Source organism: Oryctolagus cuniculus, chromosome 5, assembly GCF_051225735.1.
Source record: "Oryctolagus cuniculus isolate XC-2025 breed Fujian yellow rabbit chromosome 5, ASM5122573v1, whole genome shotgun sequence".
Taxonomy (NCBI): Eukaryota; Metazoa; Chordata; class Mammalia; order Lagomorpha; family Leporidae; genus Oryctolagus; species Oryctolagus cuniculus.
In genome coordinates, this window is record NC_142871.1 from 52,924,134 (window position 1) to 52,937,781 (window position 13,648).

General features: G+C 38.4%; 1 protein-coding gene across 7 annotated transcripts in view; it reads left to right on the top strand.

Moving 5' to 3' along the window:
- ROS1 (ROS proto-oncogene 1, receptor tyrosine kinase) overlaps nt 1-13,648 on the top strand; it is a 168,288-nt gene that overhangs the window by 79,974 nt on the left and 74,666 nt on the right. For 5 of the 7 annotated variants that reach the window (XR_016234524.1, XM_089333731.1, XM_089333732.1 and 2 more), the window contains exons 23-27: nt 576-639; nt 949-1,151; nt 2,521-2,726; nt 5,391-5,677; nt 7,557-7,733. Coding sequence is in view for 6 of the 7 variants with exons in the window: in XM_089333731.1 (XP_089189857.1) it covers nt 576-639; nt 949-1,151; nt 2,521-2,726; nt 5,391-5,677; nt 7,557-7,733 (937 nt within the window). In the remaining variant the exon portion in view is untranslated. Of the gene's footprint in view, nt 1-575; nt 640-948; nt 1,152-1,839; nt 1,947-2,520; nt 2,727-5,390; nt 5,678-7,556; nt 7,734-13,648 lie in introns of those variants that run through there. The other 2 variants (XM_089333734.1, XM_089333735.1) reach the window with 2 other exon arrangements.

Below are 13,648 nucleotides of genomic sequence, written 5' to 3' on the forward strand. Positions count from 1 at the left end.
GTCAGTTTAAATTTTTATTTTATAAATATCCTTTTTAAAAAGTACAGTACATTTAGTTATTGGGAGCTTCTAGATGTATAATTCAAGATGAGTGGAAGTGTATTACAATCCATACAGTTTTGTCTTTGTTCAGTGTTTTGCATAACTTAATTTTGGAAATAACTAGAGACTTTTCATTTTAAAATATTTGAGAAGTAAAAATGTTGTATGTTCAAGGTGTATAGCATGATAATTTAATGTGAGTATACATTGTAATGATTATCACAAATTAACACACACATCACTGTTCACACTGTACGTTAAGTTCCCAGACCTTTTTTAGACTTTTTTTTGGCAGTACAGATTGGTGCAATTTATTTATACTTTCCAAGATCAAGAAACCCAATAACATCAGTATGGGACATTATTTTTACTGTAGTTATATATTGCTTTATATTTATATATAAGTAACTGTTAGAAACTATTAATAATCTGTGTCAGGAGTGTGAAGTGAAACATTTCATAACTTATTAGTCTCAAAACTTACTGCCACTGACAACACTGTTAAGTGCAGTTTTTTGTTTTCTTTCTTTTAGGTTAGAGTCTTCACATCCAAGGGGCCAGGGCCGTTTTCTGACGTAGTAAAGTCTAAAACATCAGGTATTTGTTATCTAAAAACTGTACAATTGGCAACTTAAATGTACCTCCCTCCTGCAACTAGTTTCTTTGAGGATATAAACACCATATCTGAGCTGAAGTTACAGTCAAATAAAATAATCAATTTTTATCATCAACAAGAAAGATGTTTAAACAACCTGTGATTGGAGAGCTTAGTGCCTTCATGGAAACTTGGGTATTAGCTGGGCACAAAGGGGTCTATAGTTCAATATTGCTTCTGTGACTCAAGAGACTTTGCTAATCCAAAAATAGTTTTTTCATCTATGTTACCCATTTGTTTTATGTTTGTAGAAATCAACCCATTTCCTTACCTCATAACTCTTCTTGGCAACAAGATAGATTTTTTAGATATGGATCAAAATCAAGTTGTGTGGACATTTTCATCAGAAAGAGACATGGGTGCAGTGAGTTACACAGCTGATGACAAGATGGGCTATTATACCCAAGGAGACACACTCTTCCTTCTCAACTTGCACAACCATTCCAGCTCTGAGGTATTTTCTCATGTAACTCTTTTGAAAAGAAGGAAGTGAAATATTTGCATATCACAATTATCTGTTGATTAAAATGACTAGCCAGCAGCTGAGCCATTAATATTTGAACGATTGAAAAGGGCAGATATTGTATAATCATTTAGCCATAAATAAATACAGAGTAGGTTTAGGCAAATGTCATTCAGGATTAATTCAGCAAATGGTTATCAAGTTTAAGGCACTGTGTTAGATCCTAGGTAACAGAGGAAAAAATTCCAGGCTTCTGCTCATAACAATTTATCTAATATTAATTTAACAATAGGAAGGCAGGATTTCATGCTTAAGGGGATGAGTTTTTGGAATCTGACTACCTAGAATTTATTTCTGGCCTCACCATTTACTAGTCTGCATCCATGGACAAATTATTTAACATCTGTGGTAAAAGTAGTACTTCATCATAGAGTTCCCTTGAAAATTACATGAGAGTTTACGTAAAACACTTAGCACCATGCCTGGCATGGAGAAGGCATTCGCTAAATGGTAGCTAATAAAGATAAACTAGTATGTATTACTGCTATGCTGAGAGCAGGATGGGGTGGAGTTACAGAGAATGAACACCCAATCCAGAGTAGGATAGCTTAACAGACATTGCCAGGTCTGAAATTTAAACAGGAGGCTATTTATGCATTTTGCTATCTGATTTCTCTAGGGTTAAGACCCAAACCAAGACGGATACAAGTGAAAAAATGGGTACAGAATTAGGGAAGAATAAGCAACTGAAGTAAAATAAACAATAAAGAATTCAGAATGTTCAGCCTGAGACAATTAAAATGTTATCAGAAATTGGGTAGGTAAGGTTAAATAAGGGTTTGAGCTAGCTGATAGACAGAGGTGAGAAAAGAGAGGATAAGTTGGGGAGATATGGAAAATTGGACTAGTTTGGTATAGGCAGTAATGTGAGGAAGAAGGAAGCAGCAACTTCTGTTAGGACAGGCTCCCCAGGTGATTGTTGAGAATCCATATGAATGTAAAATACTAGAGAAAAGGAGATTTCACAGTAGGATGATGAATTCTGTCTTTGAGGGCCTTTCACATGGAGAAGTTCAATAGGTAGTTTGATAATAACTCAGTGAGTGATGGTGCCCGAAGATGTGGATTTTTAACATTGGTCTATGGATGGATTGCAGTTGAAAATATAGTTGGAATGATCTAGCAAAAAATATACAAAGGGAGAAGTGGACACGTGTTACAATAATAGAGAATCTAGGATTGCTAAAGTTTTGGATTATAATCCAAAGTAGATATGTAGAAAATATGGGTATTTACAAGAAAGTCTTTAAATAAAAAAAAGTAACAGTATCTTTTTGACTGTGTTCTCTGTCTTCATAAGCTATTCCGAGATGCACTGGCTCTTGATATCAAAGTTATTACAGTTGACTGGATTTCAAGGCACCTGTACTTTGCACTGAAAGAATCACAAAACGGAATACAAATATTTGATGTTGATCTTGAACACAAAGTGAAATACCCCAAGGAGCTGAAGATTTGTAACAGGAATTCAACAATAATTTCTTTTTCTGTGTATCCTCTTTTAAGGTATATCAGGTTTTTTTTTTTTTTTTTTTTTTTTTTTTTTTGCCAGTCAGAGTTAGACAGTGAGAGAGAGAGAGACAGAGAGAGAGATATAGACAGTGAGAGGGAGACAGAGAGAAAGGTCTTCCTTCCGTTGGTTCACTCCCCTAATGGTTGCTACCGCTGGTGCTGCACGGATCTGAAGCCAGGAGCCGGGTACTTCTTCCGGGTCTCCCATGTGGGTGCAGGGACCCAAGCACTTGGGCCATCCTTCGTTGCCTTCCTGGGCCACAGCAGAGAACTAGAGTGGAAGAGGAGCAACCGGGACTAGTACTCGGCGCCCCAACTGGGACTAGAACCTGGGATGCTGGCACCGCAGGCAGAGGATTAGCCAAATGAGCCACGGTGCCAGCCTAAGGTTTATCAGTTTATGTATGTAATGCAATAGACATATTTAAAAAAAGCTTTGATTTAACACTAGATGTCATTGATTGGGAAATAAGATGCTTAGTGTTTCTATTTCTCTATTTTAACTTATAGTAAGTGATTCTGTTGTGAGTTGGCTGAGTTCAAATTCTTGTCTCATTCTTGGAGGAAGGAATTCAAGGAGGATACTCAGGTAAAGGTGTGCAGAGAAGCAAGGTTTATTTAAAGTGAAAGTGCACACTTAGGAATGAGTATGTGCAAGCTAAGGAGAGAATGCTCTGCACTCCAAAAGTTTCAGGGCTGTTCCTTTATATGATATGGAAATATAGGGAATGTTATCTTGGGTGGGAATTCATTGAATATTTCAAGGGGTGGAATATGGAGTAGGATTTTTTTTTTTTTTGACAGGCAGAGTGGACAGTGAGAGAGAGAGACAGAGAGAAAGGTCTTCCTTTTGCCGTTGGTTCACCCTCCAATGGCTGCCGTGGCTGGCGCGCTGCGGCCAGCGCACCACGCTGATCCGATGGCAGGAGCCAGGTACTTATCCTGGTCTCCCATGGGGTGCAGGGCCCAAGCACTTGGGCCATCCTCCACTGCACTCCCAGGCCACAGCAGAGAGCTGGCCTGGAAGAGGGGCAACCAGGACAGAATCCGGTGCCCTGACTGGGACTAGAACCCGGTGTGCCGGCGCTGCAAGGCGGAGGATTAGCCTAGTGAGCCGCGGCGCCAGCCTGGAGTAGGATTTTAATACTTCTAATTTCCTTGCCCCTTTTTTGAAATTTCAGAAGCATTGTTTTGTTAGATGCATGATGGGAGTGGGAGTGTTAATCATGGTGATATTATCACAGACAGCAGCCATATTGGATATTTTTATCTGGTATTGGTTGTAAGTGCCCAAACTTCAGAAATTGTGGTACAGGGCTGGCCCTATGGCTTAGTGGGTGAAGCTGCTGCCTGCTGTGCCGGCATCCCATATGGGTGCAGGTTCAGTCCCAGCTGCTCACTTCTGATTTAGCTCTGTTATGGCCTGGGAAAGCAGTAGAAGATGGTCCAAGTCCTTGGGCTCCTGCACCTGCATGGGAGACCCAGAAGAAGCGCCTGGCTCCTGGCTTTGGATAGGCCCAGCTCTGGCCATTGTGGCCATCTGGGGAAGTGAACCAGTAGATGGAAGACTTCTCTCTCTCTTTTTCTGCCTCTGCCTCTCTCTCACTCTGCATTCCAAATAAATAAATAATCTTTACAAAAATAAAGAAAGAAGGAAATTGTGGTTTTCTGCTCCATGGCAGAGGTTGTTAGAGCATGGCAGGGATTTGTGAGTAGTACATGGAAAGACAGTTTGGTTAGCACATGAAAGAAGGTTTGTACAGTGCAGAGGAAGAGGGATTACGGGAGCACACAAGCAGGGATTTGGGAAGTGTATGGATGTAGAGGGGTTTTGAGGGTTCACAGAAGGGGGTGGTTTGGACAGCTGGATTGCTGTGCTTTTGGCTAGGCTGCGGAGCTGTGGGCTGTGCTGTCAGGGCAGCAGGGCAGTGCTGGAAAAATCTCAATTTCTTGCTGCTAATGTGACCACTCTGCCTACACCCATTCTACTTATAAATTATTAGCTGAACTACAAATATGTAAATTCAATCTATACTGACAATTTGACTAACCTAAAGTTAATTGCCAGAACAAAACTGGTAGCAGATTTTGATATTAGTGAACTTAATAGGATAATCAGTTGCTAATGATAAGAAGGGGACTAGACAGTGGTAAGAGGCAGACAGGAATGGATGGGCATTTTGTCTTTCCCAGCAAAAGTTATTTTGGACTCAATTATTTTAGTTGGATTATTAGCTTCATAAAATGAGTTTTAAGGCCACCAATCATCAACTGAGTAGCAATTTTTCAGGCTGGAAGCATATTTTTTGCTTGTGCCATTAACATGGGTAGAGGCTATTTTGTTAGCTAGTGTTAAATAAGCAGAAATAAACTCGATAGGTGGAAAACGTAGATAGGAATTTACAGGAAGTATACAGATATAGTTCATATTAACAGCAAGTGTTGGATCATATAATACAGTACCTAAGATCATTCTAATGCAAGGCTTTAGTAGTAAACACATTTATTGATGTATCATTGGAAAATGCTATGAATTACAATTCTTGTTATTGGTTGTTTGAACTGCCTCTCTCCAAAGGTTGCATTTGTTCCTAGAAACTAATATGTGAAATAATATATTTTATTCATTAAGTTTGAGGGACTTTTTTCCCCCTTTAGTCGCCTGTATTGGACAGAAGTTTCCGATTTTGGCTATCAGATGTTCTACTGCAGTATTATAAATCACACCTTGCACCGCATTCTGCAACCCACAGCCACAAACCAGCAAGATGGAAAGAGCCAATGTTCTTGTAATGTGACTGAATATGAGTTAAGTGGAGCAATGACTGTTGATACCTCTGACCTAGAAAAACCACAGATATACTTTGCCAAAGGGCAAGAGATCTGGGCTATGGATCTGGAAGGATGTCAGTGTTGGAGAGTTATCATGGTGCCTTCCATGCTTGGTAAGACATTAATGTGTATATATAGCTCTTCATTAGTAATAGCAGCCCCTCATGCCCCATTTAGAAAGGGATTGCTTTCCACAAATACTCAAAAGTATACACATACTGTATTTACTCTGGACCATGGCAGATGTTCTTGTAGAATTCCAATCAGGTTGTTTCCAGGAAAATGTAGGCACTCACATAATTTTTCTAAATTTATATTTTTAAAATATCTTGTAATTAACATTAAAGTTATAATTTAGTGAAATAATATAAGCGTGCTACTAAATGTATTATCTCATTTAATCTTCACAATAACCCAGTGAGCTAGGTATTAGTACTCTCATTTATAGATAACTTATCCAAAGGGTAACATTTTACAGATAGCTTGTTCAGAAGTTAGTAGAGGTGTTAAAACTGGACCAAACCGCAACATTTATAATCTCACCAATACTTTTATTCCCCCTTTGATGCTCCCATTGACTCCAGTTGCAGTATGAATTGGTCAATACTTATCAGATCTGTTTGTTGAAATTCATATGCTTAAGCAGGGAAAGTCTAATTAGGAGGAATTCCAAAGGAAAAAAAATATTCTAAATGCCCTATGTACTCTTAAAAGTCTGCTCCGCATTTTGTCTGATTTAGTAATCACTAGTCACATGTGTTTTAAATTAAAATGAATTAAAATTAAAATAAACGTTTAATTCCTTAGTCACATTAATTATTATTAATTATATTTCAAGTTCTCAAAAGTCACAAAAAATTAATTAATATTGGATAATGTAGGTAATAAAACATTTCCATCTTCATTGACTGTTCTATTGGGCAGTGCTGGACTATATAGTGAAGTTGTAGAGATTGTAAATATATGTGAAATATATGTGTTTGCGTTATAGTTGCACATATGGTTTGTTGACTTGTCATCCAGAGTCTTTTAGAAACAATTCTTACAAGCATTCAATGGGTGGTTGGAGAATAGGGATAATGACTTGAACTTCATCTCTTAGGAAAATTACTTGTGTCTGTTAATCTGTGACACTCTTTCCTTTTTTTAATATTTATTTTATTTGAAAGGCAGAGTTGCAGAGAGAGAGACACATACACACACACACACTCACCACACACACACACACACACACACACACACACATATAGAGAGAGAGAGAGAGGGAGAGGGAGAGGGAGTGGGAGAGGGAGAGGGAAAGGGAGAGAGAGAATCTTTTATATGCTGGCTCATTCCCTAAATGGCAGCAATATTTGAGCCAGGCTGAAGCCAGGAACCAGGAACTCCATCCTGGTATTCCAGGTAGGTGGTAGGGGCCCAGGTACTTGGGTCATCTTCCACTGCTTTTCCAGGTACATTAGCAGGGAGCTGGAAAGGAAGCCAAGCAGTATAGTCAAACAAGCAGTCATATCAGATGCTGGTGTCATAGGCAGCAGCTTAGCTATTGGGCCACCATACCTGCTCCTGACTCTTTCCTTGATTAAAGTTTAGTTATGCATCTCTGAGTCTTATTCTTGACCAAGCCTCTACTTTGGCTTATTTATGTGTCCACCCTCACTTATTCCAATTAGCTAGAATCCTACCAAATTAGTTGATAGAGAAATCCCACTCCATTCTTGAAATCTGATCAAGCTCTTTGACTTCTTCCACTTCTACTAAATGAAGTTGATTACAATACTATTTACCTTATTGGGTAGATCTGGATCTAAAATTGGAAAATATCTCATTCAGCCAAATGACATGAAATAAAAAGTATTTTTTATAACAAAATAGTAGGAAGACTTAAAATTTAGTAATATTAATACCAAAAAGGATTTTGAACATTGCACAGAGTAGGAAATTAAAGATATGTATGTTGTTCTTTATATTTTTTATTTATGTTTTAATCAACAGGAAAAACACTTGTTAGCTTAACTGTGGATGGGGAGTTTATTTACTGGATCATTCCGGAAAAGGACAGCTCAAAGATTTATCAAGCAAAGAAAAGCAATGGGACCATTATCTCTCAGGTGAAGGTCCCAAGAAGGACACATATCTTGGCTTACAGTTCAGCTGTGCAGCCTTTCCCAGGTAATGAAGTCACATTCATAATCGGTGTGTTTTCCCGGTTTAGGGTCAGAAAAATCTTACAATGTCTTCTTCTCCAAGGCTGTTCTACCAATCCCTTTCTTGGGTTCTCAGCACTGCTGTGAACTCTGTCAGTCTTCAGTGTGCACTGTGATTGCTGTTTGCCCTGAATCACAAACCACCTGTGTGTTTATACAGCTTGGGCTGTAGTAGCAACATGTCTACATCTGTGCTCTTTTGTTGTTGATGCTTGCCTTTTTCTCTCAGTCCCACGATTTCTGTTCCTTGTCTTTATTTCTCTGTTGATGACATTTTAGTTCTCCCAGTGGTGTCAAAAGCATTACATAGACCTTAGATATTTTTCAATGTAAAGTGGCAGTATTAATTGTAGCATCATGTAGCAGGCATTCTGCAATATTACATACTGAAGTCTTACATATTAATATGTAATGTTATTATAGTATTATGTAGTTCTACTTAACATGTATAAATCTTTGCTGCCATGTATATAAGTACATATAACTATTATATAAATATATTTATTTTTAAATATTATTTGTTTGAGAGGCAGTTTCAGAGGAGAGAGGTATCTTCCATCTGCTGGGCCACTCTCCAAATGGCTGTGATGGCTGGGTCAGTGCAATTTAATATAACATATGGGCCAAAGAAGAAATCTCAAGAGAGACTAAAAAATTTTTAACTAAATTAAAATGAAAATATAATTTACAAAATTTATGAGAATCAGCAGAAGCAATACTTGAGGAAATTTATAGCATTAAATGCACACTATAGAAGGGAAAACACTGAAATTAATCATCTAGGCCTCCTGCTTAAGAAACTTCTCAGAGTAAATTAAATAAAAAAATCCAAAGAAACAATATTAAAAGAAGTAGAGCAGAATCATCAATGTTGAAAATACCAAATCAACAGAGAAAAATCAATGAAACCAAAAGCTGATTCTTTGAAAACATAATAAAATTGACAACACTGTAGCCAGGCTTAAAAATAAATGAAAAGGTAACACACAAATTACTAATATCAGAAATGGAGGAGGTGACATTATTTCAGATCCCATGGCCACTAAAATAATTAATAAATATTATTTACCACTTGACACATAAATTATATAACCTAGAGAAAATGAGCAATTTCTTTAAAGAGAAATTTGCCAAAACTCACACAAGAAGAAATAGGCTACTTGAATCAATCTACTTTCAATGAAAAACATTGACTCAGTAATTAATAGCCTTCAAAAATAGAGAGCACTAGGTCCAGATGAATTCAATGGTGAATTCTGTCAAACATTTAAGGAAGAAATTAAACTGATATCCATAATCTTAGAAGAAAGAAGTAGAGGGGAAACAACTAGTTAGATCATAGAAGGAATTCATTCTGTGAGAACAGCATTATCCTAATACCAAAACCAGACAAAATATTACAAGAAAAGAAAACCTCAAACCAACATCTCTCCTGAGTATGGATGCAGAAATCATCAACAAAATCTTAGCAAAGAGGATCCAAAAATACATAAAGTAGTCATACATCACAATCAAGTGAGATCTAACCTAGCTAAGCAAGTCTGGTTCAATATTTGAAAATCAGTTAATGTAATCCATTACATCAACAGAGTAAAGGGGAAAAGCACATAATCGTATCATTAGATATAGAACAAACTTTTGACGCAATCCAACACAAATTCATGAATAAAAATCTCAGGAAATTAGGGACAGAGGGAAACTTCTTCAACTTGACAAAGAACAACAATACAAATCTTACAGCCAGCATCTTACTTAATGATGAGAAATTATGAACTTTTCTACTAAGATCAGGAATAAGACAAGGCTGTTCCCTCTCACCACTTCTTTTCCTTTTTTTCCAAAAGAAACCTTTTATTTAGTGAGTACAAATGTCATAAGTACAATTTTAGAAATATAGTGATTCTTCCCACCATACCTGTTCTCCCACCCACATTCCCACTGCACCTACTCCTTCTCCCATCCCCAGCCCCATTCTTCATTAAGATTCATTTTCGATTAACTTTATAGACAGAAGACCAACTGTATACTGAGTAAAGATTCAACAATTTGCACACACAAAAAAACTGAGAACAAGTTTTACAGTTAATTCTCATAATACAACTCATTGAGAACAGAAGTCCTGCATGGGAGGTGCGCATTGACTCTTGTTGTTAATTTAACAATTAACACTCTTATGTATGACATCAGAGATCACCTGAGGCTGTTGACATGAGTTGCCAAGGCTATGGATGCCTTTGAATCCCCAATCTCTGTCAGTATTTAGACGAGACCATTAGCAAAGTGGAAGTTCTTTTCTCCCTTCAGAGAAAAGTACATCCTTCTTTGATGGCTGCTTCTTTCCACTGGGGTCTCTTTCACAGAGATCATTCATGTAGGACACTTTTTTGCCACAATGTCTTGGATTTCCAGGCTTGAAATGCTCACATGGGCTTTTCAGCCAGACCAGAATGTCTTAAGGGCTGATTCTGAGTGCTATTTAAAGCGGTTGTCATTCCATGAGTCTGCTGTGAGGACTGCTTTCCATGTTGGAGCATTCTCTCCTTTTATATTCTATCTATTATTATTACCAGACATTTGATCTCATTTATATGATCACTTTAACATTTAATCCTATCTATATGATCACTTTAACACTTAATTTGATCACTTTAACGATTAAGATGGCATTTTTACCACCCAGCTTAATGGGATTTGGAGTCACATGACAAGTTTTTAAACTGTACCCTTAGAAGTAAGTCTGAAAAAAAAAAAAAAAAAAAAAAGAAAGAAAAAGGCTGGTGCCGCGGCTCACTAGGCTAATCCTCCGCCTTGCAGCGCCGGCACACCAGGTTCTAGTCCCGGTCGGGGTGCTGGATTCTGTCCCGGTTGCCCCTCTTCCAGGCCAGCTCTCTGCTGTGGCCCGGGGGTGCAGTGGAGGATGGCCCGAGTACTTGGGCCCTGCACCCCATGGGAGGCCAGGATAAGTACCTGGCTCCTGCCATCGGATCAGCGTGGTGCGCTGGCCGCAGCGTGCCGACCGCGGTGGCCATTGGAGGGTGAACCAACGGCAAAAGGAAGACCTTTCTCTATGTCTCTCTCTCTCACTGTCCACTCTGCCTGTCAAAAAAAAAAAAAAAAAAAAAAAAAAAAGAAAAGAAAAGAAAAGAAAAAAAGAAGTAAGTTTGTAGGAATGTATGCAGAACTATACAGCTTTACAGTTACAAACTTCCTTCTCCCTTATTCCCACTCTTATGTTTTACTGAGATCTATTTTCAATTGACTTTATACACATATGATTAACTCTATTTTAAGTAATGAGTTCAACAAATAGTATGAAGAAGAGAAAAAAACCTGTTCCTTGACAGTCATTGCTTCTCAAAGTGTCAATTTCACTTCTACAGATTTCATTTTAGGTGCATTATTAGTTATCACAGATCAGGGAGAATATATCATATTCATGCCTTTGGGACTGGCTTATTTCACTAAGTATGATGTTTTCCAGATTCATCCATTTTGTTGCAAATGACTGGATTTCATTTTTTTTTAACCACTGTATAGTGTTCCATTGAGTACAAATCCCATAACTTCTTTATCCAGTATTCAGTTGATGGGCATTTAGATTGATTCCATGTCTTAGCTATTGTGAATTGAGCTGCAATAAACATGGGGGTGCAGATAACTCTTTTATTTACTGATTTCATTTCCCTTGGGTAAATTCCCAGGAGTGGGATGGCTAAGTTTTATGGTAGGTCTATATTCAGATTTCTGAATCTCCAAACTGTTTTCTATAGTGGTTTTACCAGTTTATATTCCTACCAACAGTGGATTAGGGTACCTTTTTCCCCACATCCTCTCCAGCGTTTGTTGTTTGTTGATTTCTGTTTGAAAGGCATTCTAACTGGGGTGAGGTGCAATCTCAGTTTGGTTTCGATTTGCATTTCCCTGATTGCTAGTGATCCTGAACATTTTTTCATGTGTATATTGGCCATCTGGATTTCCCCTTTCGAAAAATGTGTGTTTAAGTGTCCTTTGCCCATTTCTTAACTGGGTTGTTTGTTTTGTTGTTGTGGAGTTTCTTGATCTCTTCATATATTCTTGTTATTAATCCTTTATCAGTTGAATAGTTTGCAAATAATTTCTCCTTTCTATTGGTTGCACATTTTACAATCTTTTCTTTATGTTTCACTGTGGTGAGTTTGGTTACAATGTGTTATGGTGAAGATCTTTTCTGGTCATGTCTATTAGGAGTTTTATATGCTTCCTGCACTTGATGTCCCTTTCTTTCACCAAATTAGGGAAGTTTTCTGCTATTTCACTAACAAGGCCTTCTAGTCTTTTCTCTCTTTCTATGCCTTCAGGAACTCCTAGAACCCATATGTTGGGTCATTTGATAATATCCTGTATATTACAAACATTGTTTTTTTAGTTATCTAATTTCCTCTTCTTGTTTTTGGTTTGAGTGTATAATTTCTGTGCTTTGTCTTCTAAGTTGGATATTCTTTCTTCTGCATCACTGCATCTGTTGTTAAAGCTCTCCACTGCATTTTTTAAAAGATTTATTTATTTGAAGGTCAGAGTTACACACAGACAGAAGGAGAGGCAGAGAGAGAGAGAGAGAGAGGTCTTCATTTGCTGGTTCGCTTTCCGGAGACCACAAGGGCCAGAGCTGTGCCTACCCAAAGCTAGGAGCCAGGAGCTTCTTCCAGATCTTCCACATGGATGCAGGGACCCAAGGACTTGGGTCATCTTCTGCTGCTTTCCCAGGCCATAGCAGAGAGCTGAATCGGAGGTGGAGCAGCCGGGACTCGAACAGGCGCCTATATGGGATGCTGACACTGCAGGCAGCAGCTTTGCCTGCTACACCACAGCACCGGCCCCTGCATTTTTTATTTGTCTTATTGAATTCTTCATTTCCAATATTTCATTTTGATTGCTGTTTAAGATCTCAATTTTGTGGGAGAAATTTTCTTTCATGTCATGTATAGATTTCATTAGTTCATGCATTTGCTTCCGATTACTTCTAAGTAATCCTATGATCAATTTTTTGAATTCCATTTCTGGCATTTCTTCAATCTCATCATCTGCACAATCTAGTATGGAAGTGTTGTGTTACATATGTACAAAATGGCACGTGCTCTCTGTCAGCTTGCTACAAGATGCAGTTGCAGGGTGATCAGGGAGGGAGAAAACGTATCTCCCCTTTGTTTTCTCTCCTTTACTTTTGGCAGGTACACTATCCTCCATGGGGCTCCACGCTGAATTCCCTCTAGGCTCATCCTGCAGTTTTTTCACCAGTGGCTTGGGCTGCTGCAGTCTGGTCTCACCTCACTCTGTAATGGTGTTGTGGAGGCCCTCTGCTGCTGGAGTCCTGAGTTGTGCGTGTTCTCACCCTCTCTGTAGGTCCACTGTGTCCTTACAATTTGCATAGAGTTTCCTCTGCTGTTTTCTCCCTAACTCTTCTCTGAGACTGCACTCTTTCCACTTTTTAAAAGCTATCATCTCCTAGACTAGAGCAATAAACTCCCTCCCTACTCAGCCGTCTTAATCCCCTCTCCTTCACCATTTCTTTTCAACACTGTACTGGCAGTGCTAGTATGTAATAAGATGAGAAAAGGAAATAAAAATCATATTGATTGGGAATGATGAAATAACACCATCTTTCTTCGCAGACGGCATGAGAATCTATGTAGAAACTCTGAGGGAACTGACAGAAAATTCCTGGAACTCAGGGAGGGCATTTTGTCCTAGTTGTTAAGATGCTGTTAGTGTAGCAGGTGGTGCTGTGGCAAAGTGGGTTAAGCTGCTGCTTATGACATTCACATACCATATTAGCATGCCTGTTTGAGTCCCAGATGCTCTGCTTCCAATCTATATTTCTGCCAATGCAGCTGGGAAGGCAGT